This window comes from Lagenorhynchus albirostris, chromosome 21 (assembly GCF_949774975.1).
Source record: "Lagenorhynchus albirostris chromosome 21, mLagAlb1.1, whole genome shotgun sequence".
In the NCBI taxonomy this organism is placed as follows: domain Eukaryota; kingdom Metazoa; phylum Chordata; class Mammalia; order Artiodactyla; family Delphinidae; genus Lagenorhynchus; species Lagenorhynchus albirostris.
The window spans coordinates 18218169-18245113 of record NC_083115.1 but is presented as its reverse complement, the minus strand read 5'-3'; the positions used below and the strand labels follow the sequence as shown (position 1 = coordinate 18245113).

The following is a 26945-nucleotide window of genomic DNA, read 5'->3' as shown; positions in this document are numbered from 1 at the left end:
TATTGACATGACGTGGAGTAATTAATTCAGGACCCGTTTATTGAGCATCTATTAATTTAAACTTTTACTAGTTACATAGACAATAGGAATAGGTAGGGTGACTCACTAGTGAAATTGGTTTAGTCTCACTAATTTTAAAGTGCTTTTCCATAGTAATTTCTCAGACTTATGCTACATGAGAATGTTTTATATCCTTTCAGGACTCCCTATGAGATGATATCTAAACCAATATTATAGGAAGTTTATATATTTAGGAGTTTCATAACCTCCACCTGAGGAAGCTCTGTTAGTTGCCTGAAACGAAGACTAGTTTTGTTAACCTCTTTCCTTGGTATTTAAAATATGTTCCATCCTAAATATTTTGATAAAAGTCACATTTTTAAGTTTAAAATGTGATCACAGTATTCAGAGCACAGGATTTTATAAGTCCCATAAAAGGTACCTCCCCCTTCATTGGGAGTCAAGGTTGGAAAATATAACTGTCAGAAATGTTTGCTGGTAGAATAAAGGATATACGATCTGTTGTCTAGTTCATGATGGGGCTGAGAACAGACAGGTTCACTGCTGCAGGCAGGAGCGGACTGGAGTTGGGGAGACCTGGAATTCAACCTTCCTCTTGGGACTGGGTCAGGTATCAGGTAAGGGGCAGACACAATATATAGTCCAGAGGGTTTGGATGACAACTGTGTTATAACTGATGTATTAATTGAGAAGCTTCTCTGAATATGGTCTTCCAAAAGGAGAAGGAAAAAATTCGTCGGTGCTCATTCTTGGGTCAGAGAAGAAAAGTTTATCTAATTACTTTACTTTGAAAAAAAAAAAGCCTCTAAGTCCAATGCTCTTTATTCATGTTCTTTGTTCATCAAAATTCCTTTTGCTTGATTTGCTCTGGGGCAATTTTGTCCACCATGAGGAAGTCCTCTATGCAAATTCCTAAACAGGTTAGCTTACCAAGCAATTCTCTTTTCCTAAATTAATAAGTTCACTTTTCTGTTTTATATATCCCTTGAGAAACTGTTAAGTATGAGTCTGTTCTCCAGAAAATAGTCACTTAGGGTAAATGTGTAAAATCCAACTTCTAGACAAGCTAATTTAAGATGTAAGCCTAATGAGCTCACTGTTCTGCTCAGTGAAGCCCCTTTGAGAAGCTGAGCCCTGTATGCTAAGTGTAATAAATGAGACTGAGAAAGACAAATACTGTATGATATCACTTATACATAGAATCTAAAAAATACAACAAACTAGTGATATACCAAAAAAGAAGCAGACTCACAGATGTAGAGAACAAACAAGTGGTTACCAGTGGGGAGAGGGAAGAGGGTGGGGCAATATTGGGTAGGGGGGTAAGAGGTACAAACTATTAGGTATAAAATAAGCTATAAGGATATACTGTACAACATGGGGACTATGGCACATATTTTATAATTGTAACTGGTGTATAACCTTTAAAAATTGTGAATCACTATATTGTACACCTATAACATATAATATTGTACAGCAACTATACTTCAATTTTTTAAAAAGAAAGAAAGAAAGAAAAAAAAAGCAGCCATGCCCTACAGTATGCATCCCAACCGTTCTGTTTCTGGTCCATCTCCTCAAACACTGGATCTCACCTGCCCTTCTTGTCTCGTTGTTTTCTCATACTTCTGTCAGCCACTGAGCTGAGGTCTCATTCTCATTTCATAGCTTTGGTACAATTGTGCAAGGTCACAAATCTGACATTTCCTGATGCTCTGACAATGCATCCATGGTCTACAGTACTAACATTCCTCCCAAAAAGTTCAGGTTCTGACACGCCTTCACAGAACATTGACCCTAGATTCTGTCCTTATCGTCTGATTAGCTTTTCCCAGGTTTCTCTTGAGGCCATGGTGCTGCTCGCATCCTTGACAGATAGCATTGATCATCTTTAACGGTAAAGAGCACAGATTCTGAGCCAGTCTGCCTTTGAATCCTAGCTCTACCTCTTGCTCATTGTAACTTGACCTTGGGCAAGTTACTTAAACCTCTGTGCCTTGGTTTCCTCATTTGTGAAATGGGGATAGTAACAGTACCCACTGATGGGGCTGTTGGCGCTGAATGAGTTAGTATATTTACCACGTCTGGTACATAAGGGTGCCACGTGTGATAGCTGCTGTTACTGGGACATACAGTTATAGGTCCCTCCTCTGAGGAAGTGAGCTCAGGGTTTACTAAATGCTTGAATGGGAAGGAGGCAAAAAGGATACAAGGAGCAAAAAAATAGGTCTGCATTTCAAAATACTGCATTTTACCAGAGGCAATTATCAAATCAGCCAAATAATCCCATACCTTTGCTTTTGAAGTTTAACAGCAGCAGCTTGAATTCATTATTGTGAATGTGTAATTTCCACTTATCCCATGTGTGTAAACCACTTCAACCTAGTTGACTTTTTCTTTCCAGTAAATCGTCAGGATTACCTTTTCCTTAGTAAACTTGAAAATTTCTGAGTGAATGATGAGAAAATGCTTAATGGGAAGGCCAAACACCAGCAATACTTTAGTCCAGAAAACAACAAAGAACAGAGAGAAAAACAACTTTTTACTGGAATCTGAGTTAATAAATAGGGATCACAGAACAAACAGCAAACAACAGCGTGAGTTACATCAGAATGAAAAAAGAAATGATGAACCTGGGTTTCCAGTCTGAAACTATTGTGCAATGTGATTAATGGCGCTAACATCTTACACATTAGAAAATCCTCTACAGTTTAAAACAAAAGGAACAGCTCGATCAGAGGATAATTGATGCTTACAGATAAATTTCACAATTTTGCACCTCAGGGAATATTTTTGCTTTTCTTAAAGATCAAAGAAATTGACTGTTTCATCTTGACAATTATTAACTTACCACATTTTTAGAACTAAGAAAAATTTGGCTTCTCTCCATATTGTAGTTGAAATGAAATTTTAATCCGTATCTTTTTTTTTTTTTTGCGGTACGCGGGCCTCTCACTGTTGTGGCCTCTCCTGTTGCGGAGCACAGGCTCCGGACGCGCAGGCTCAGCGGTCATGGCTCACGGGCCCAGCCGCTCCGCGGCATGTGGGATCTTCCCGGACCGGGGCACGAACCTGTGTACCCTACATCGGCAGGCAGACTCTCAACCACTGCACCACCAGGGAAGCCCTAATCCGTATCTTTATAGGTAAAATTTTATTATCGTTAGTACCAGAAAGCAAAGCTTCAACCAAACTTTGGTTTTACTTAATCTTCAAGTGAACATTATTGAAGTTAGTCAAAATTCAAAACTTCTGTGGATGAGCACAATAGTAAGAGGTCAACAAATCAGAGATATGTTTTTATAAAGATATATTATTGGATTTTTAGTAAAAATTCATGCAAATAGGAGAAAAAAAAGAAAAATATCAGAGTACTGGGATTTGTCCTTGAATTCCCTCTTTTAGTTTTCCTTCCAGTTAAACTGATTTCCTCATCTATTTGTTTCTGGACTAAAGCCAGAATCAACACAGTCCCTATTTCTAATCAAATAACAGAGAAGCAATTACAAAGTCTGAATGCAGTTGGAGGAGCCTGGGAGACAGAGTGGCTGGACCTCGCCTAAGCTGTGTCTCTGACTCATTTGTGACTTCAGGCAAGGTATTTAACCTCTCTGCACATTTGACATAATTGTAGTAATGCTAGTTGATTTCCTAGGTATGATATTAAGCATAACTCAAAAAACAACTGTTGGCCCTTGAGAAAGGTCAGGTTGATTAGAGAGACGGCTGCTTCTGCCACTTGGAAAAGAGATTTAGAATTACATCTCCTTCCATTCCTGGTACATTTTGAATGAATTGGATGAGAATTTGATGTAAATAAAAAGATTTGCAGTTTTAATATACAAAATGGAAAATAAAATGGATGATGTTATAATTTCCTCTTCAGAAGTAAAAACTTCAGAAATGTTCTTTATTTCTTTCTTTTGGGAATCAAACTTATTTGGCTTTTTGAAGCTTTCATTGAGTATAAATTCTTGAGATAAGTAACAAAGATACTGTTATATTCCAATACCAGAAAAAGGGAAAAAATTAGAAGAAAATAACCCAAAAGGAGTCTCTAAATCTGTTTATGGGTCATTTTAACTGTCTTCCATTAATATGAGACACATTAATATGTCTTACACGTTACCATTTGTGAATGCTAACTTATTAAATATGCTTCCTTCAGTAACTTTTTCTTCTTTTTAATTTCTTTTATCTGTATCCTTTCATAATAGCTCACTTAAAACAACCATTTTTGAATTACCATTACATGCTAGTAATGAACTTGTGTTTGGTAATTTTGTTTTTAAAAGTTAACATGTCAGCTGTAGAACATTTTAGTCCCAAACTTAAAATTTTTGTGTTTAAATTTAATTTACTATAATCAATTAAAACTCAAAGATTTTATTGGGAAAAAATGGACTTACACTTAGAACAATTTATATCAAATGATACAGTACATCAAAGAATAGCCATTTGAAAACTGTTTTAATTTTATAATAATTAAAATTTTGAGATAGACCAAAGCAAAAACATTGTAAAATAAATACAACTAGTTGTATAGTGAGGAGCGAAGTAATCTGATATAACTTCACCACAATCCAGGTTTGCAGTCTAATGATGGTTTACTATGATGAATGATGGAGATCAGAATTTCAAAGCAAGTTTCTTATACCTAAACATTTCTTCAATATTATAGAAGATGGCTGGAATTACTAATGGAGGCACTGGGGAATTTTAAAAGACTTAAGATATTCTCAGGAATTATTTTAAAGATGATCGAGTTAATATAATGACTTTTAAATATATATAATAACATTTGAAATGCCTTATTGTTTAAGGATCTGCCAGACTAGGGGCTGCCTCCTTTCTCTGGGAAAGATCAGATTTGATTATTTTAATGGCAATGAATTGGGAATTCAATGGCAAGAGAAACCTGCCAAAGCTTTTTCACTGCCCCTTTATTTTCTTTCTTTTCTTTTTTTAAAATATATTTATTTATCTATTTATTTTTGGCTGCGTTGGGTCTTCGTTGCTGCGCGCGGGCTTTTCTCTAGTTGTGGTGAATGGGGGCTATTCTTCGTTGTGGTGTACAGGCTTCTCATTGCAGTGGCTTCTCTCATTGCAGAGCATGGGCTGTAGGCACACGGCCTTCAGTAGTTGTGGCATGCGGGCTCAGTAGTTGTGGCATACGGGCTTAGTTGCTCCGCGGCATGTGGGATCTTCCAGGACCGGGGCTCGAACCCGTGTCTGCTGCATTGGCAGGCAGATTCTTAACCATTGCACCAACAGGGAAGTTCCTGCCCCTTTATTTTCTACCAAATATAATGCATTACAATCTGTATATAATATAATTTCCCAGCATCTCCCAGAGCACTTTTTTTGTTTTTTTTTTTTTTTTTGGCTGCGTTGGGTCTTCATTGCTGCGCGGGCTTTCTCTAGTTACGGGGAGGAGGGGCTACTCTTCATTGTGGTGCACGGACTTCTCATTGCAGTGGCTTCTCTTGTTGCGGAGCACGGCCTCTAGGCATGCGGGCTTCAGTAGTTGTGGCAGGTGGGCTCAGTAGTTGTGGCTCACGGTCTCTAGATCACAGGCTCAGTAGTTGTGGCACATGGGCTTTGTTGCTCCACGGCATGTGGGATCTTCCCAGACCAGTGCTCAAACCCGTGTCCCCTACATTGGCAGGCAGATTCTTAACCACTGCTCCACCAGGGAAGCCCTCCCAGAGCACTTTTAACACACACTTTCACTTATGCAAGAGCCAGATTCAGATATAGATATAAGAACATAATTTTTTATTGAAGTGTAATTTGCAATGTTGTGTTAGTTGCAAGTGTATAGCAAAGTGATTCAGTTATATATATAGATATATATAAAACAAGGACCTACCTATACAGTAGGTCCTTTTTGTTTATCTATTTTATATATAATAGTGTGTATATTTTAATCCCAAGCTCCTAATTTGTCCCCACCCCTCTCCCCTTTGGTAACCATAAGTTTGTTTTCTATGTCTGTGGGTCTGTTTCTGTTTTGTAAATAAGTTCATTTTATCATTTTTTTAAAATTCCACAAATAAGTGTCAGTTGCTTCATTTGTAAATATTTTCTCCCATTCTGAGGGTTGTCTTTTCGTCTTGTTTATGGTTGCCTTTGCTTAAAAGCAAAAGCTTTTAAGTTTAATTAGGTCCCATTTGTTTAATTTTGTTTTTATTTTCATTACTCTAGGAGGGTCTATTTTATTTCTTTAGGCAGATGATATGCCCTCTCTGAGCCTTGCTTCCTCAGATGTTGGCAGTGTTCAACTGGATGATCTCACTTCCTTTAATTATATTTTGATTGTGTGTTCTAACCTCATGGGATAATACTTTGTACTTCAAAAATCTCTTTTGTGTTTTAAAAAAAACAACTATTTTCCATCTTTATTTTCTTTTGCTTGCTTATAATAAAACAATTATCTTGCTTCTTATTTTCTGTAACATTAAAAAACTTTATATATTTATGACTGTGTAGTTGATTACATGTTAAGAAACCTCCGTTATGTGGAGGGTTTTTTTGTTTTGTTTTGTTTTACTTTTTGCTACTTGAACTTCATGGTAAATTTTAAAATTAAATAATAAATGACCTTAAGGATACAAATGAGATTTTGTTTTAAATAGGAGCATACCTGTTGTAATTTTGCTCAAGAAATATATTTATTACCAACTGAAAAATGAGTCAAACTAATAATTTATTATGAAATAGCTATGATAATGTCTTTAGCCCATTAAGAGCCAAATTTTAAATATTTTAGGTATTAAGTTTTCAGTTATTTTTTTTTCCTTTGGGGATTTTATAAATCCAAATATCTCTTTTAAAAGTAACTCTTTTTAAGCTATCACACACTGCAATGTCATATTTGCAAATCAGTAAAAACCTTATGAAAGGCATAGTTTGTTAAGTGTTTCTAGTTGTCACTGGGAGTGGGGAGATGATGGAGGGAATCTGACAGGGACATCTAATAAATTCAGCAGACCAACTGAATTCGGTCTCTAGTAAACAACTATAAAATTGCAATAACATACTGGGAAGTTCTAAAATTGTAACTTAGGTTCACAATTTTTCTTCTCATCCATTCAACAAATATTTTGTTGGGTACCTGTACTGGGTTAAATTGTGTCTTCTAAAGTGATATGTTCAATTCTAAATCCCGTTACTTGTGAGTGTAACCTTATTTGGAAATAGGGTCTTTGGAGATGTAATCAAATTACAATAAGTCATATTGGAACCTTAATCCAATGACTGGGGTCCTTGTATTAAGATAGAAATTTGGACGCAGAGACATACAAAGGAAGACAGCCATGTGAAGATGGAGGCAGAGAGTAGAGTTATGTTGACACAGGCCAAGGAATGCCAAAGATTGCTGGCAACCACCAGAAGCTAGAAGAGGCAGGGAAGGATTGATTCTTCCTTAGAGCTTCTTGAAGGGTGCATAGGCATGCTGACTTGACTTCATATTTCTATCCTCCAGAATGTGAGACAATAAACTTCTGTTATTTTAAGCCACCCAGTATGTGGTAATATGTTGTTATTTTAAAATAATTTTAGATAATGACAGTTAAAAACACCTAAAATCATGTCAGGGAATCACTGTCTGAAAATCCTCTACATATGTAAATTAAATCATGAAGTTTTAAAATTTGATATTTAAAAATGTGTATCAAAATGTACATAGTTAAAGAAAGTCAAATAATACAGAGAGGTTTATGATGAAAATCAGCTGTCCCTGGGCTCATTCCTTCTACTCCATCCCCCTTCACTGGAATCTAACACTTTTTTTGTTGTTGGGGTTTTTTTCTGTTTTTCTGAAGTGTAGTTGATTTACAATATTGTATTAGTTTCAAGTTAATATTTCATTGTGTGTATATATGTCATTCTGTTCATCTAGTCATCTGTCAATACACATTTGGGTTGTTTCTACCTTTTGGCTATTGCGAATAATGCTGCTGTAAACATTGGTGTACAGCTATCTGTTCAAGTCCCTGCTTTCTGTTATATCTGCGTTTTCACAGTATGGAGGTTTGTTCATTTTTCTTTTTAAAAGTAGCCTTTTTAAATCACAATTTTACATAGTATTGAAAAACATGTTAACTGAGAGAATTAGCGATAGTATTAAAGTCAAAGGGTACTTGCCTTTTCTATTTTGAAAAAGGATAGATAATTCAGAAGCTGGTCAGTATAGCAGAAAACATTGAAGATATTTATGATTCAAGTAGAAAAGTACTACATATAATTCATAAACCAGACAAATAGCTTTTTGTTCTTTATGATCTTTAGAGAGCACTAGTTACTATCTCAGCTCTTCTTAGGAAAAAGATCAGTGATAAGTTTACAGTGAAATACTACTCAAAATCACAGACAACAGTAGATACATTGACAACATATACATATTTTTTCCAATGGGATTTATGGAATACAGACATTGAAACTAATTGGATTCTTTCTTTTTTGTTTCTCCTCATATTTTTTTTCTATCTTTCATTCTGATGGAGGAAAGGAGGCACATTTTTCAGAGATTTGTTGTATTTTATTAGGCCTTAATTGCATATAATTATGTCTAAATGAACAAGATTAGACCACTGGTATAGCTAAATCTAAAGAAAATAAGTCTTACTATATCAGTGTTTGACTGCTATGCCTAACAGGAAAGGTGGAAATGTCTTCATTCCATATATACCTAAATTGTCATAATTGTAGTGAGAATTTATTCTTCTGCAAGCTCTTTCTTTACAAATAGAGTCTTGACAGATGGACCGATGATAATGGCAGATCCTTCCAAGAGCTCCCAGACAAAAGAAACATGAAACTACCCCCAGGATCAGGATGAAAATGTATTTGTTTATAACATCAGATGTCTTGGATCAGGGTTTTTATTTCAACCTGAAATTTTGCGAATTTTGTAGGTATGAACTCAACATAAGCAAATGCAAAGTTTAGGAGACTACTGCATTGCAAATGGGCTCTGACTTTATCTTTCATATAAAAAAGAGCTACCTAGATGAGTTTTTAATAGAATTCCAAGATTATTTTATCAATTAGAAGATACTGATAGCAAGCCTATTCATCTTCCTTCTCAATTTGTTCATACTTCTGTTTGCTTGCATTTTTCTTGTCATGCCACTTCTATCCCCTCTAAAAGCCCACAGAGCAGGGGTGGGGAGGGTCTCTATTTTACATTGGAAAACATTTTAAATGCCATAATTAACTTAATTTTCTCTACATGTTAATATAAGCTAATACTTTTAATATAATTAAATATATTTAAAATAAGCTATATGTATAAGCATCTAGTATACATAGCACCTGGCATAAAGCAGGTACACAATACGTGCTTGAACTTAAAGAAAACTAGCTACTAGGATAACAGAGTAAAATATCCATTTTCCTAAACTGTTGCTACAAACTTTATCATATGCATGTATAAAAGGATGACTTACTGAAAAAAATGGGTCTATAAATGCTCTTTGGAACTTTTCTGTAATGAACAATTGTATGTCTTCTTGTGTTTTATCTAATTTCTTTGTCCATTTAGCTGTGTAATCTACTCAGCACTTCACTTCCTTCTGTGTATTTTGGTTATTTTATTTACAATGTTGGATATTTTTAACTTTATTTTTTTATTAGTTATCTATCATATACATATTAGTGTATACATGTCAATCCCAATCTCCCAATTCATCACACCATCACCACCCCCCGCCCCCCTGCCCCACTTTCCCGCCCTTGGTGTCCATACGTTTGTTCTCTACATCTGTGTTCTCTACATCTGTGTCTTTATTTCGGCCCTACAAACCAGTTCATGTATACCATTTTTCTAGATTCCACATACATGCGTTAATATACGACATTTGTTTTTCTCTTTCTGACTTACTTCACTCTGTAAGACAGTCTCTAGGTCCATCCACGTCTCTACAAATGACCCAATTTCGTTCATTTTTATGGCTGAGTAATATTCCATTATATATACATACCACATCTTCTTTATCCATTCGTCTGTTGATGGGCATTTAGGTTTCTTCCATGACCTGGCTATTGTAAATAGTGCTGCAATGTACATTGGGGTGCATGTGTCTTTTTGAATTATGGTTTTTTCTGGTATATGCTACAATGTTGGATAAAAGGGTTAAATGATAACAAGTAAATTATATACTTTCATGGTAAATTAATTGCTATCATATGGATTTCTGCCCAGTGTTGTCATATAGAAAGTTTGGTCTTTAAGTGCTTCTCTTTAAACTGTTAAGTAAATATGGACACAGAATGTAATTTAAAATAAGCCTCCCTTCAGACAGAAAAGAAATAAGCAAAATATTGTGCCTATACCTTTCCTGTGTGCATAAAAGAAGCTTGCCAACTGATGGGCTTCTTTGGAGAATGATCAGGTAAGAACATAGCTCTTTTGTTGGGGAATCTCCCAATGTCAACTTTTGAAGATCTTTTCTGTGACATTATTCATTCCTCCAGAGAGGAATCACACAATCTCTGGCCTGGAAAATAATAGGAGGAGTTTAGAGCTGCCTGCGTGACTATCTAGCTGCCAGGATGGAAGTAACCTGGGGAGGGCTCAAACTTATAGAACAGTGTCTCTCTTTTGACCTCCATTGTACCTGTGGTCATGATACCTGGAGTCTCTTTGGTTCGACCTTAATAGAAATAAGCCTTTCAGGGCTTCCCTGGTGTCACAGTGGTTAAGAATCCACCTGCCAATGCAGGGGGCATGGGTTCGAGCCCTGGTCTGGGAAGATTCCACATGCCACGGAGCAACTAAGCCCCTGTGCCACAACTACTGAGCCTGCGCTCTAGAGCCCGCAAGCCACAACTACTGAGCCCATGCTCCACAACTACTGAAGCCTGCGCGCCTAGAGCCCCTGCTCCGCAACAAGAGAAGCCACTTCAATGAGAAGCCCGCACACTGCAACAAAGAGTAGCCCTTGCTTGCTGCAACTAGAGAAAGCCCGTGTGCAACAATGAAGACCCAATGCAGCCAAAACTTAATTAATTAATTAATTAATTTTTAAAAAATATTTAAAAAAAGAAGAAGCCTTTCATTTTTTGATGGGGTGGGAAAAACCTTATTCACCTGGCTGTTCACAATTTAGGTGAGAAGCTGGGTATCAGCCCATTACCTCCACCCTGCCTTCCAAGCTAGTGGTCACCTCCAAGCTAGCACCATCTGGGATACTGCAATGCAACCTAGCTTGCTTCTTGTGGTACTCCCTGCTGCTACTGCTTGCTATTCAGTTTTAGCAGCTCTGCCAATTCCCCTGTGTGCTTTTTGTCATCTGGTTGACATTGTATGCCAGGTGTTTTCTCCTCTCCCTTTCTCTTCCACCTTGTCAATCCATGTCTTTTCCATTTTTCTTTACTCCTTTCTAGTGGGGTTTTGTGAGAAAGAAAAAAATGTATGTGTTCAATCCAACCCAAAGTTCCTAACTCCTTTTTTTTTTAATAAGATGTTGGGGGTAGGAGTTTATTAATTAAATAATTAATTTTTGCTGTGTTGGGTCTTTGTTTCTGTGCGAGGGCTTTCTCTAGTTGTGGCAAGCGGGGGCCACTCTTCATCGCGGTGCACAGGCCTCTCACTATCGCGGCCTCTCTTGTTGCGGAGCACAGACTCCAGATGCGCAGGCTCAGTAGTTGTGGCTCACGGGCCTAGTTGCTCTGCGGCATGTGGGATCCTCCCAGACCAGGGCTCGAACCTGTGTCCCCTGCATTAGCAGGCAGGTTCTCAACCACTGCACCACCAGGGAAGCCCCCCTGACACCTTCTTAACACTTATTTTCAAAAATATACTTAGCCCATTGTTTTCCCCTTGACAAGGATAAGCATAGGAGGGGGAGTATGTCACTGCAAACAGACTAGCTTTATGGCAAGGAACTCATATTTTTCCCTCTGAGAAAGATTTTCCCTCTCGGGGAAATTCTTCTTCAGAGGCAATAACTAAACTTTTATTAGGGTCGCCATAATAAGTTAGATGCTAGGGATACAACAGTTATAGCAAGGTGTGGCCTTTGCCTTCAAGAATCCTATTCTAAACAAAATAGCATGGACAAAAGGAAGCAGTTGGAGAGAGACATGTAGAAACAAATCAAGTGATAATTCCATCTCGCCTGGCACAGTGCCTGGAGCATAGCAGGCATGCAAACAGTGTTTACTGAGTGAATGAATGCTATATTTGTTTGTAAACAGAGTATGGGATCACAGTGGAGGAAGTAATTAATTTTGTCTTGAGAGGTCACCTGGAAAAATTTCGTTTTTATATTTAATTACATATGGTTTAATGTAGATTAAGTTGAAATATAATACATGAAACCATATGTAATTAAATTTATGTTGTCTTTAACTTCCCTTTTAATATTTATTTTCATTTCTTCCCCAAAACATTGCCTTGATGTGGCAGCTGTATTTTATTTTCCCACAGCATGTGGCGCAGTGCTGAGCAGATAGCCAGTAATCAGTAAATGCTTGTTGGCGCCACCACTCTGTAGGACTGCTTCTGTTTAGTGCAGCTGTCTCCTCTCCTGTCAACCTGGCAGGAGACCTGTCCTCTCCTGCCAGGCTGACCTAATGTTCCTTTGCAGAAGCACATGACTTAGGAACAAATAAGTCACAGCCATGTTTAGGAGTGAGAGTGGTGTTCACTGGAGAAAGCCAAGTAGCAGGGCCTCTATACCTCTGTGTAGCCTGTGTCCCTACATATATATATATATATATAACAGGTGTATATGTATATAGAAAGGAAGGCCATGCAGAATACAGGTTGGGGGTCACGGGCTTTCAAGGTGGAAAGCCCTCAGCCCAATTGCTGGGTCTTCAGTGACTTAAGCTCTCTGATCTATTCATTTGTATGATGAGGATAATAGTAGTTGCCTTATAGAGTTATTTGAGGATTAAATAAGATGCTTATAAAATGCATAGCCTAGGACAGTGCTAGGTATGTAATAAAAAAAAACATCAGCCAGAAGTAAAGTTGTGTGAAGTAAAATTATATGGTTTTATCTAGGAGACTCTTTATTACTCTCTGTACTGCACAAATTTCACATATTTAAGAAATTCACATTATATCTTGCAGTGCTTCCCAAGATGCCCATGCATGCTATTTGTCCCTGAATTTAAGTAGTGCCCCTCTCATTCTGTAACTTTTTTTTTTTTTTTTTTTGGCCCCAGAAGGACTGAGAACTACCTATTTTGTTAGCATAGACTGGAAAAAAAAATTGTCTATTAAGTCCCTAAATCCTTGTTTTTCAAACTTTGCTGTATATTGGAATCAGCTGGGAGTCCTTTAAAAATTCTAAGCCCTGACTGCCACCTTTAGACATTTGATTCAATTTCTGGGCGTGGAAATATTTTTAAAGCTCCCCAAGTGATCCCAATGGACAGCAAAGTTTAGGAACCACTTTTTAAATTATGTAAAAATTGAGAAAGAGATACATGAAAAGGACCTAGTGGTCATAGATTTTATAAGAATAAAAATAGGCTGACAAATAATTCAGTTGATTCTGGTTCTTTTTTTAGCAAAAACCATAGGTATCAATTTGTTTGAAGATTTTCTGCCCTTCTAGGCTCCTTAGCCTCTAAAATTTATGAAAATTCACCACTGGCAGCATACAGAAGTTATTTTGAGGATGAACAAAATTTTTCATCAAGATTCATGAATTCAAGACTGATTTAAAAAATAATCTCATGAAGTGGTAAAGTTAATTTTCCTCTACAACTTTAAAGAGAGATTAAAGTTTTATATTATCTTGGTAGCTGCCTATACATTAAGACACTGAGAAAAATAATGCATATCACCTTCTATTTGTTGTAACTTTTTCTTTATCCCTTTTTGTCAAAATAAAAAGCCTTCCATATACAAAATGAGTGACTGTTCATTTAGCACTTATCATATGCTAGGGTGTTTGAAAATATTACATCAAAATGACCACGGTCCTATAAGGTGAGAATTATGAAGTCTATTTTACAGATCAGGAGCATTTTATAGTAAGTTGCCTAGGGTCACACAACTAGGAACTGGCTGAGCCAAACTATGAAACCACGTCTTTGTGCTTAAAGAGCCTGTGCCTTTTTCATACTCCCAAGAGCCAGAGTTCCTCTGTTTTTGCTGTGGAACTGGTTCAATTCTATACAAGGTAACAGTGAGCATCCTTCTGTGGGGAGAAGCCTGGGAAAGTCCAGGAGAATTTCCATGGCGACTGTCAGATTAGACACAGCCTGGAGCTGTGTCTGACCTCCTGGATCACATTGAGTCAAGCCGCATTGGCCTCATGAAAAATTCACAATAAATTAAGTTTATGAAATTCTTTTTGTTCTTGCAGTTCTTTCAGTGGGAAAAATGGTGAAGATGATCAGTTTCATCCTTCTCACCACTGTTCTGGTGATGGGCAGGGAAAGCTGGGTAAGCTCATTACAAAAGCTATTGTTTTAAATACCCACTTAGATCTGAATTTTCTTTTATTTTGCAGAAAGTCTATAGTAACTTGTCACTAAAAAAACTTAACTAGGGGGAAAATGAAAAAGCACCTGCCACGTAATAGGCACTTATTAAGTGCTTTAAAAAAAACCTTTAAAGTAAAAATCAGTATTCACACTAAGTAAAATCTTTTTTATTTACTGGGGTTATTTGGGTGGTTGCATAATAGTAAGAATTTAAAACTGTCTTTTGAAATTGACCTTGAGCTTTCCACTATCGGACACTGTCAGTGTAAACTAAACAGATTATTTGAAAGTAATTGCAATGAACTTGTGCCTCTCTCCATTCATGAGTAAAAAGGGAAAAACAATCATTTACTCAAAGTTCTGGGAGAAAGAAAACGCCTAAGTTTTAAATAAGCTTACTAACACTGTATATGTAGTCACATAAAAATTGAACATCCTTGCCCTGTAATCCTTTAGTTATTTTTAAATTGTATAGTCCACTATATTTAACAACATCACAACCAATTTCCCACTATTAGAAAGCAACACAGGATTCCAGATGCCATAAAATGTCTTTGCTGTTCATTTTTTAGACAGGTATAACTCAGGGGGCTAAGCAAATAACTCATTCAGAGAGGATAAATCAAAGAGAGTTGAAGAGAGAGTCTGAAAATAAGTTAATAGTCCTAGAGAAACAGCTGGGAGAGCTTCAGTGACTTGGGCCTGGAGACAGGAGGGAGGAGTCCTCTACTATCATTTCTCCATTCTCTTGCTATATGACCTTCAGTTTAGAGGCTGAATTTCTATGTTTACATTATAGTCCTTCACGGGAAGACAATGTATTTTCCTCTTTCTTTTGCCCCAAACAGAATATCTGAGCATGCTGTTCAGACAGCCTAGCAAAGTGCCCAGAACACAGTATGCCCTCATATTTATGGAATGAATACAAGGTAGCACATAAAGATAGAAACAGGAAGTTATGCAATTATAAATTGGGAAATATGTCTGACTGTATTCAAATGCCTATTTTAGGAAATAATGTATATAAAAGTAGTGTAAGGCACTTACATGTTAAAATTCATAATTTCTCAGCAAACATTTATGCTTATCACAGGAGATCATGACATGAGCTGCAAATAGAGTTGTCAAAGTAAAAACAGGAAAAAGGCAAAACTTTGTCTTTTGTCCTTTCTCTTCACTATCCCCTAGTAACTCTCCCAGCGTTGAGTACTTAAGGGTCTTTACTGCAGCTTCTTGGTCTCAGTAGCTCTTCCCAGGAGGCACACCTCTGCAACTCCCCTTCCCAAGTCACCACATTTGCTTTAGCTCTGGAGAAATCCACTCAGTCAGATGCCACGGTAGAAGGAAGCTGATAAACTCTTTCACATGCAATATTCTTGGGTTATTTGCCTTTTTTAGAGAAAGTAAACAATTTAACCGAAAGACTCAGGCTTCTGCATCCTGTTTTGAAGTAATTAAGGGAAAAACAATAAGTAAGCCAAAAGGTAAAGTGACTCCAATAGAATTTCCAGAACAGGTAAATGGGTAAGATACTCAGGGATCTGAGGGTCTAAAGTAGCATCCCTTAGAAAGGTGACCATGTGTTATCAGGTTATGAACATTCAATATATTTTTTAAATGTATCAATACAAAAAGGTCATTCAAAAGCCTTGTTTATTTTAGAGACTGACACACTAGTCACATGTAATGATGCTGTAAAGCACTTTCCTGTTAAGAAAGCACTCAGGCGGTGATATGTAGAGTTTGAGAGTAGGATCCTTGAACTGGATATGAATCCTGACTCTTCTTGCCCGCTGAGAATTTCCTGTTTCCTTGAGAAATTGCAAGTTTCCTCAAGGATGAGTCCCTTCCTACCTCGTGGAATCGTTACGAGGATCAAATGAGACAACCACTCTACAGCTCTTGGTGTAGTCAGATTATTTTATATCATTTTTTAGTTCAAGCACTTTACCGTAAGCCGTAATTTCTTATTCTCCAAATAACAAACAGTGTTAGAACTTGCAAAACACTTTCTGGGTAGAATATTATTCTGAAACGGGAGTTGGGGACAAATTTGAATCGTTAATTTATCCAGCTTGTTCGGAGCGTTTAGTCTTCCTAAGAACGAGATGCGCGTTACTCTGCAGGCTCTCGAGAACTGCCTGCAGGAGCAGGCGCGGCTCAGAGCCCAGGTGCACCTGCTTGAGACCCGGGTCAAGCAGCAGCGAGTCAAGATCGAGCAGCTTTTGCATGAGAAGGAAGTCCAGTTCCTTGATAAAGGAGAGGAGAATAGCGTCATTGACCTTGGAGGCAAGAGGCAATACGCAGGTCAGAATCTATGTTTCTTATGTGTTTCCATAACTTACATCATACACCCGTGTGCAATGGTGGTGCTAGTAACTTGATCACTTCAGGTTTTGCTAAAGAGCTTTTCCTATTCCAGTAACAAGCAACATGAAGCATTATACCAAATTTAAACGTCTTCTACTCTATTTTAACCCCTTTCTCTCTGTTATCTCTGCAAGGGACATTTAATAGCATATGCCAATTATCTGAGGATCCCAATAGTTTAATTAGAGATCATGACAATGGACTGTTTAAATATCAGTGTGCAAATGGCAGATTATATTTGTGAAATTTTACAGTTTTTTATTTGTGTACTGTATCTTGCTTCATTTCATTTATATAATTTTCCCTTCTGAAACCCTGACATGCCTTAGGATAGTAAGTAAGGTAATAGAATAAAAGGGCAGGTCAGGAAAAAGAATCAGAGTTATTCAGGAAAATAAATCATTTTCCTATTATTTATGTTTTATGTGTATATTTTACAGTTTGGTCATTTTCCCTTTGATTAGGCCAGGTTTCCCCCCAGAAACTAAATGATCTTAAACTGCTAACGTATTGCACTTATCCCTACACATGTCCTGTTCCCTACAGAAAAGTATTCACCTGATTTCCTCCAGGCAACTTTAAAATAAACAAATAATAGTTGTCACAAATGAGAATGACATCTGGAATGCTTTGTTCTTATATACTATAGTATGTCTACTGTACTGCCATGATATATTATAATTTCTCTGTTTATGAGCCTATCTTTGTCAATTAACTGGATACTTTAATAAGGTCTGGGATGATGTTTCATGCACTCTTTCCTCCTTATTTCCCATCAGAGTCCTTGGAACATGCTAGAGCCTCATATTTATGAATGAAAGCACGGTAGTACATAGAAATAGGAATAGCAAGATAAGCAATTATAAATTGGGAAATATATCTGACTATAATTGAGAACCTGTAGGGGCTAATGAGATGCCAAGCTGATGAGAATAAAAACATCTTTATTTTGTGTTTCTAAATATACTCATCAGTGTTAGATATGAGTTGTGAGAATCTTAGAACATATGCTTCAATAAAATGCTCCCTTTTTCTCTTTTTACTGAGATCCTAATGTCTCTTTGCTCAGTTTCTGCCCTGAGTTCCTGACTCTGTTGTTCAGCAACTTGATCCTTTGCCCTTGATCCTTGGAGTCCAACTGCCTTCCCCACTTTAGGGGACAGAAGGAGACCAGAGCCACTGTCCTGCAGAGTGGGGCTGGATACGGAGCAAGGATGGCGTGTGGCTCTGAAGCATGGAACAAAGAGGAACCAAGGACCGCTTGGGTAAAAACAGGCTTGAGAAACAAGGGACGGTCTGAAGCCACCACAGGGGCAGAGAACCAGGAACTGGAACCTAAGTGGAGAATTACTGGGAAGATTAAGCAAGACAGTGAAAGAAGACTCAGGAAAGCAATTGAACAGGAAGCAGAATCAGTAGTGATTTCTTGAAGACAGTGATTCTCATGAGAGTCACCTGGTGACCTTTTAAAATGCTGATGGCTTGTCACAGTTTCAGGGACGCTGGCAGAAGACGAGAGACTCCAGGGTCAGAGACATGAGCTTCATGTTTGCACCAATGTGTCCAGCCTGCAAATACCAAGGAAGCGGTGTGGAATAATCCAGGTGGAAGATGTACAGGCAGTGGGCTAGGTCACAGCTGAGGAACCCTGAGCTTAGGAAACCTCAATCTTTTATAATAGGTTACAAGCAAATCTGCCCAGCCTTTGTACCTCAGAGGAAGCAAACAAACCCGCCATCTGCTCTGGTGCAGCCGCTATCTCTATCTGCCCAAAGCTGTTCACTATAGAAACATCCTTGAAAAAAACAGTCCAGACACAAGGTCTGTGTGCAAAATGTGCAGAAATGCAAGTGACCCATGGGAAATTATAAACAGTGCCTGAGCTCCAATCCAGGCCAATTAAATGATAATCCCTACAGGGTTGAAAAGGAGTACTTTCCCTGTTGGGTGTGGATGACCAGATCAGGCTTCTTACCAAATTTATTCCTACAGGCTGAAAAAGTCCAAGATTCCCTGAGGTCACAAAGCAAAGGCTTTATTTCTTTTCAGGTAGGAGGTGGGGTCCTGTACCAGTTTGGTACTCTTTTTTTTTTTTTCTGCCGCACTGTGCGGCATGTGGGATCTCAGTTCCCAGACCAGGGATCTCAGTTCCCCAACCAGGGATTGAATCTGTGTCCCCTGCAGTGGAAGCCCATAGTCCTAACCACTGGACCACCAGGGAAGTTCCCAGTTTGGTACTCTTTTTATTGGGTGTTTGGGACCTGGTTGTAATATGTTTAGGTATCCAACAAGGAGGCTTCAGGTACCTATCCTGAGACTGCAGTAAATGTCAATAAGACACAGATTAGAGGGTAAGATCTCACTGGGTTAATTTGGTCAATCATTGTGGATGACAGGATTGATTCACAGAGAAGTGGGTAATCAGAATAGTCAAAAAGCCATTTGATTGATTACTCTGTCTTATGGGCTGAATCATGTTCCCCCAAAATACGTATGTTGAAGCCCTAACCCTCAGTACCTATGAATGTGACTGTACTTGGCGGTAGGGCCCTTAAAGAGGTGCTTAAGTCAAAAGGAGGCCATTAAGGATGGGCCTTAATTCAATCTGACTGGTATCCTTATAAGAAGAGGAAGTTTGGACACACAGAGAAACACCAGGGATGTGTGTGCACAGAGGGAAGACCATGTGAGGACACAGCAAGAAGTCAGACAAGAACAGAGGGTTCAGAGAAAACCAAACCTGCTGACACCTTAATCTTGGACTTCCGAGCCCCATAACTGTGAGAAAATAAATTTCTATTATTTAAGCTACACAATTTGTGGTATTTTGTTCCGGCAGACCTAGCAAGCTAATATACCTTACATTGCCTTAGATATCAGCTTCTGGCTCGGGAAGGTAGTACTTTTATAAAGAAAAGTTACTAGAGGTGTCCTTTCATCAGGGCTTGTCAGGGCTCTGGGCCAACCAGTGACCATTCTGTCATTGATTCACTAGAGGATATCTTAGCTGAGAGATCTGTAGTTTGTTCAGAACCTGATTGACCTGTGGAATGTCGGTGAGGTCAGAGATGTAAGGGGCTGAGAGCCATGATTGCTCTGGAATGGAGTGTTCCTGGTGGAGGAGTGAAGCATGTTTGGGGTAAATTCCTCAGTGGTGAGGCAGGTAGATGAGTTGGCAGGGGTTATTGTGAGGTAGCTTCCTAGGCTATCTATTCCATTTGATCAAGGAGGGAGTGGACAGTCAGATTTTCACATCGCTTCCTAAATCCAGGAGACATGTTCCGTGTCAGTCAAGATCATGTGTCTTTAAATGCCTGATGGGGGATGATCTTTTTGATGAACAGATGGTCAGTGACTGGTACAAATGAGGAAGCCCTTTCAAGGAATAAAATGTGCCGTCTTCAAAAGATTGTCTACCATCATCAAGATAATGTACTTTCCAGGAGATGTTGCTCAATGAAAGATGTAATCCAGTGTGTTCCTCCCACAGGGGCACTTGAGGATCAACAGAGGATGCTGGAAGAACACTGCAGCCAATAGGGCAGTGGAGGGTGCCTTCCTGGACAGGGCCTGGGGTGTGCATGGCTTAGGCATCTGCTCTCTGCCACAAAGTAGTGAATCAGACCTGCCATCCTCACAGTTTCTTATCTCCTTCTACCAAGCACGGGATGGGGAGAAATGAGGTTGTCATTCTGAGATATGCTCATAGATTTAAAGAGACATTACAGTTACTAATTCTAAACATTGAAAAGACATGGGTACTGGACCTCTTTCAAGTCTAACACAACAGATCTGCCTGAGACCTAAAATCATTCCATTATAGCGCCTGGTCAAAAGCTGCATCCACCAGAAGTAGCAGCCAACTGGCCCCATCCACTGCCCAAGTCTGTGGTCAGCTAGTGGCCATATTATGACGGGGCTATCAAGCATTGGCTTAATTCTTCTAAGAAGCCCAGTTCAATCTGGAGCCACGGGCGCCTAGCCAGCGGCGAAGTAGGAATAACATGTGTGCTTCCCCTGCTAAGTGTAAAACCAGACAGGCAACCCATGAAACTGGCATGTTCTGACATAACCGACTCTAAAGAAGAAACACTGGAAGGATCGCTGTTGCCAGTGAATTTTCCTAGAAGAATAGCAGAGGCTGTTATAGAAACAAAGTAGATTACACAATGACTCTGGGCTCCATCATAATGGCCTGGATCTGCCCTCTGTGGATGTCCCTGCCCTTAGTCACCCAAACACATATAACAGTCTATTTTAAAGCAAGGTTAAGTCTTGCCTATTGTTTGGAGAATGGATAGTAGCACTACTAACAATGGTCTTCAGGCAATTTGTTTAACTTCTCTATGCCTCAGTTTTCTCAGTTGTAAAATGGGGATAATCACGGTATCTAATTTAGAGAATTTTGAGAATTAAATGAATAAATACATGTAAAACAATGAGAACAGTGCCTGGCACACAGTAAGTACTCATAAATATAGCTATCGTTATTTTTTTTATGTTTCAAAGATAAATTGTTACACAATAAACTAGATACAAAACTACAAGGGATCCTGACAAAAATGAAAAGATTTATCTATATCTACCGTATCTATTTCTTGCCTACCCCAATTTCCTTGGGGAGAATGGATATAAAGTCTTTGCCATTCAAATTTGACATAACTTCCAGCATGACCTTGAATTTGCTGCTGTCACCCTCAGCCCCTGTTGTTCTCTCTCCTGTAGCCCCCCAGGTCAGAAGAGGGGTCAGGGCTGGGGCAGGGAGGTCAGAGAAAGCAGCCATCAAAACCCCCAAGTGCATAATCAAAGCTAGGGAAAAGAGAAGAGTGGGAGTGGTACAAGAATAGGAGAGAGAAGAGGTTGTAAGCGCGAAGGAGAGTCTTTGATTCCAGGGATGACGCTGCCTCTAGACCACAGGGGCTCAAAGTAGAATGATAAGGAGTTAAAAGTATCTTTGGGGGCTTCCTTGGTGGCGCAGTGGTTGGGAGTCCGCCTGCCGATGCAGGGGACGCGGGTTCGTGCCCCGGTCTGGGAAGATCCCACATGCCTGGTCAGGGAGCTGCATGGTGCGGCTGTAAAAAAAAAAAAGTACCATTATTCCAAATACCAAACCAAGCTCCAGCGTGTCTATTTAAACAATCTAAGTGGGTTGTCAACACAGATTCAAGTGTCAGATAATGGCAGGAGGCAGGCAGTTGGGTGTTTGTTACAGGGACTGTGCAACCAGTCCTGGGGAGAGTGAGGTTTAAGCACTAAAACTCTCACCCCTGTGTTGAGAGTGCTGGGAGCAGAACTTAGGAACTTAGGAAACTTAGGAAACAAGGAGTAAGGCAAGAAATCAGTTACTAGGAAATTGAAATACCAAGGACAGCGCAGAACTGACTGTATAAGTAGGAGTTTGGTAGAAGAGTCATAGGGACAGGGTCTAGACAAACTATTATAGTGTGTGTGTGTGTGTGTGTGTGTGTGTGTGTGTGTGTGTTATAAAATTATAGCATGTATAATATGATAGATAATAGACATTCTAGATGACTGTTTCTGGGTATAACAGCTAAAAAAATTCCAGAAGTCAGTAGATCTGTTTTTATTATGATGTGTTTATGATGGTGTGTTTATGATGATGCAAGCATGAAGGAGAAGGAGGAGTAAGCTATGAAATATAAATCCAGTTCAATTGTATTTTATTTTTCAGCATATAGGAAAATAGTACTAGAGAGCCTACCAAGGACAAACACTCAATAAATAAAATATATAATAAGACATAAATTCTAAGAAAATATATAATATATTTACATAATATATAATATTATATAAAATATATAAAAATTTGCTCACACCAAAGTGTATGTTTTTGGTCTCCTTAAATTAAAAAATTAAATATACATGTATATGATCTGTAGAAATAAATTTCTTTGTTCTTATTTACAAGTTACTGTATTATTACTAAATCATTTTCTGAATTCTAATTCATCTCATAGTAGAAAATGCCTAATTACATACAACCTAGCAATTTTTGAAAACAATGCACAAAGCACATGATTTTTTTTTTTTGCAAAAACAGGTACAAAGTTTATTATTAGAGACACAGCATACATGTGGGAGAGCACACAGAGAAACAGTTTATTTATTTAAGACAGAAGCGAGGCAGAAATACACACCCAGAGAGAAAGGGTGTGGGTGTCCTCCCTAATGAGGAGCGCAGTAAAGAGGGGGTCAAATCATGTATATAGGGCAGTTCTTCCAAGTCTTTGTTTACCTTTGGCCAGTTATCTTGTTTCTTTTTTCACACCTGACCTGCCCTAGAAATCTCTCCAACATGCATGCACATCTTTTTGCCAAGATGGATTTCAGTGCAGAGGCCTGTGGGGGATTTGACAACATTTGTTATAGGGTCGTGCCTCTCCCTTTTTGACCCCTGAGGAGCTTTTCTGCACATATGCAGTTGGGGAGGTAATAGATGTGGTCATCTTATCTCTTTACTCTAGCAGAGCTCAGCTCCTGCCCTAACTTTGTCTTTGGAGTGTCAGGGAAAACAAAGCTCCAATTTACTCCGCTGGACAAACTCCAGCTGTCCAGCCCAGGGCCCCATCTACCTCCTATCTCAGTATCTTTTTTTTTTTTTTTGAATTTTATTTTATTTTATTTTTTATACAGCAGGTTCTTATTAGTCATCCATTTTATACACATCAGTGTATACACGTCAATCCCAGTCTCCCAATTCATCACACCACCACCATTTTTATACAACATATAATTAAATGTATTTTTTTAATCTTTTGGGTGTGATTGAATTATGTGCCTACATTAAAAGATGGTAGTACCAAATTCACACTAATTGGTGACAATCATAGCAGCCTTTGGTATCTCACATCTGTTCAGCCAAGACCGCTAGTTTAACCACGCCCACTTCTGCAGGAGTCCCCAGTCTTTATGAGACAGTATCTTAAGGCAGTATGTGTAGTGGTTATTGTAGAGAGTCCAAAGCCTGCTTTCAAAGTCCAGTTGCCCTTGCTAGCCATGGCCTTTGCGCAAGTTACTTGACCTCTATGTGCCTCATATTCCTCATCTGTAACATGGAAGTGATAAGAATACCTATCTCTTTGTTGTAAAGATCAAATGAGTTGGACTTTCCTGGTGGTGCAGTGGTTGAGAGTCCGCCTGCCGATTCAGGGGACACGGGTTCGTGCCCCGGTCCGGGAAGATCCCACATGCCGCAGAGCGGCTGGGCCCGTGAGCCATGGCCGCTGAGCCTGCGTGTCCAGAGCCTGTGCTCCGCAACGGGAGAGGCCACAACAGTGAGAGGCCCGCGTCTCGCAAAAAAAAAAAAAAAAAAAGAATCTGCCTGCCAACGCAGGGGACACGGGTTCGATCCCTGGTCTGGGAAGATCCCACATGCCATGGAGCAACTAAGCCCGTGCGCCACAACTACTGATCCTGTGCTCTAGAGCCCATGAGCCACAGCTACTGAGCCTGCGCACCTCTTGTTGCTCTGCAAACAAGAGAAGCCACCGCAAGAAGAAGCCCACGCACCAGAACAAAGTAGCCCCCGCTTGCCGCAACTAGAGAAAGCTCATGTGCAGCAACGAAGACCCAACGCAGCCAAAAATAAAAATTTTTAAAAAAGAGCAAATGAGTTAATACATGTAACATGATTACAAAAGCATTTAGCATTTAGCTCAATGAATGTCAGCTATCTATCTACATTATTATATCTTCTCTCCCTTGTTTTCAGAGGAAAGAGCCCACCAACCCTCCCCTACAAGAATATTGCAACTTCCTCTCTCTCCTCTTAAGTTTTATTTTATGTTGCCTGGGGGTAAGGATGGCAGTGGTAGGGCCAGTTCTGGCATTCCCCAGCATGCTCTGTGGCGTGGTGGCTGAGTTCATGCTGGCCTTTCTTTGAGTTTAGAATGTGGGGTACTTAGTGCCTTTGGTTCTCAGCTTTGGGCTCAGCCACCATTCTGGGACAAGAGGAAAAAGCTCATTTGGCAGGCTGTCATGTCACTTTTTGAAGCTTCAACATTCAGCCTTCCAAAATGGCTTGCTTTCTGCATGATCAGAGAAAGTGTTCACCTCACCCAGTTTAACACAGTGTTTATCAAACAGAGGGCAGGTATCCTTGGCCTCACTCTAGCATTATGTAAGTATCCAAAAATTCTTTTTTTTTTTTTAAACTCCCATGAACACAGAGCTCTTTAGCCCTTCTCCTGCCCTTCTCCTGCCTATTCTTGGGGGCATTGAGTGTGTCGAAACATTTTGAAAATCATAGTTTTAAATATTTAGCTAATATTTTAAACACTACCTTGCTTGAACTTTCTATCACAGTGTAAGTCACATTTCCCCCAGGCAGGCTCCTTAACTTATTTGCATAAGCAATTGAGCTACTGGCACTTTTTTGATGTTTATTTATTTGTTGCGGTTTTGTTTTTGTTTTTTCAGTTGAAATCCTTCCTCTGGATCTTAAGTTGTGTTTGGCATTTTCCTCTGGGAAGAAGAAAAAATTTTTAAAAACTTAAACTCAGAGTTGGCATAAAATAAAAACAAATAGAAAATGTTGGCTGAAAACTCCATATTCACAGAGTTTTCCAGAGGCAACTGTTATAGCTAATCATTTTCATATTTGCTTGGAAAATAGTCTGGAACTTGTGAGTCTTTACTATTCAGCTCTTTGGTAGGTAATTAAATGTAAGCAAAGAGCTCCTTTCCTAACAACGTTAAAATCTGCTTACTTTAATGAAAAATATTGTGTGATATACTTGATCACGGATGTAAGCTTTTGAATAACATTGAACTAATTTTAGATAATCATTTTCCCGTTGTTTTTCTGCTTGTTTAATTGCCAAAACAGGATTTTTTAAAAATAATCCAGCATGTATAAAGAACACTTGGGCTTCTGAATCTCAAAAATAAATATATGAATAAAGCCTAAATTGTTAGAAAAATGAACATTACACCAAAGCAGTAGTATATGATTGGTCTCAACCTGATAAGGGTTTTTAGAAAGTGATGAAGGTTCTTTATTTTCATTTCTCTTCTGGTTCCTATTGGCTATTCAATCTATTTAATGTGGAGTATATTTTATTTGTAACAAAATTGTTGTAGACAATTTGGCATCAAAACAATGAAAGTGAAGAAAGAACTTAAAATATGCTAAAAGGATGGAATTATCCAATCAGGAAGAGAAATTTTTTATTGGGTACAATTTAACATAAAACATTATATTAGTTTCTGGTGTACGACATAAGGATTTGATATTTGTATGTATTGTGAAATAATCACCACGGTAAGTCTAGTTAACATCCATTGCCATACGTAGTTACAGAATTGTAGAAAATGTTTTTTTTCTTAAAAAGGAAGGAAATAAAATGATAAGGGTAAAATTTGAAAGTTTGTGATGTTAAATTATGGTATTTTTATTCAAAAGTCTGTGACTGGGTGTCCTTGAAACTATCTCTTTACAGTGGCCACGAATTCAACTACCCTAAAACATAGCTTCCTGGGCGTCTAAACAACAGTGAGTCCATACTTGCCATATTCTCGAAGTCAGTACAGATCTGCCTAGATACGACCCAATAGATATTAATTTATCCCACGCTCAAGTGGTTTAAGAAACAGATATTACTTTTTGGTGACAAACTGGTAGCTATGTTTGCTTCAGGGGTCAAAGAAATACCATAGCAAAGGAGACTGTGGGGACAAAAGTAGAATCTTGCAGTTTTCAGCAAAAACATCTAAGAATGCGTGGACTGTTATAAATTTCAGTGTGTTAGTAAAAAATCTGATGAGACTGGGAGGTTATAAGAATCTAACCAGAAGATAACTATTTTGAGTTCACTTCCAGATGTTCAGAATGACTTATAATGCTCTAAGTCAGGATAATCTATATTAAATTATTTGTTTGGTGTTATATTTCTACTTTCATTTTAGTGTCACAGGAGAGAAAATTTCCTCTGTTCTGTCTGATAAAGCTATAAGTTTCACTTAAATATACTGTGCTTAACTGAAACATATACTTTTAATTGTTTTCTACAAGAATCAGAAATGAAAAACCAGATACATATTTCACTGTTTTATTTTTTCCATGATCATATCAAGAA

General features: G+C 38.4%; 1 protein-coding gene across 11 annotated transcripts in view; it reads left to right on the top strand.

The window, feature by feature from the left end:
• FGL1 (fibrinogen like 1) overlaps positions 1 to 26945 on the top strand; it is a 56680-nt gene that overhangs the window by 21200 nt on the left and 8535 nt on the right. For 4 of the 11 annotated variants that reach the window (XM_060136497.1, XM_060136492.1, XM_060136491.1 and 1 more), the window contains exons 2-3: positions 14358 to 14437; positions 16605 to 16785. In XM_060136497.1, coding sequence (XP_059992480.1) covers positions 14375 to 14437; positions 16605 to 16785 — 244 coding nt within the window. In that variant the 5' untranslated portion in view covers positions 14358 to 14374. Of the gene's footprint in view, positions 1 to 617; positions 639 to 3514; positions 3620 to 10327; positions 10422 to 14357; positions 14438 to 16552; positions 16786 to 26945 lie in introns of those variants that run through there. The other 7 variants (XM_060136501.1, XM_060136499.1, XM_060136494.1 and 4 more) reach the window with 6 other exon arrangements.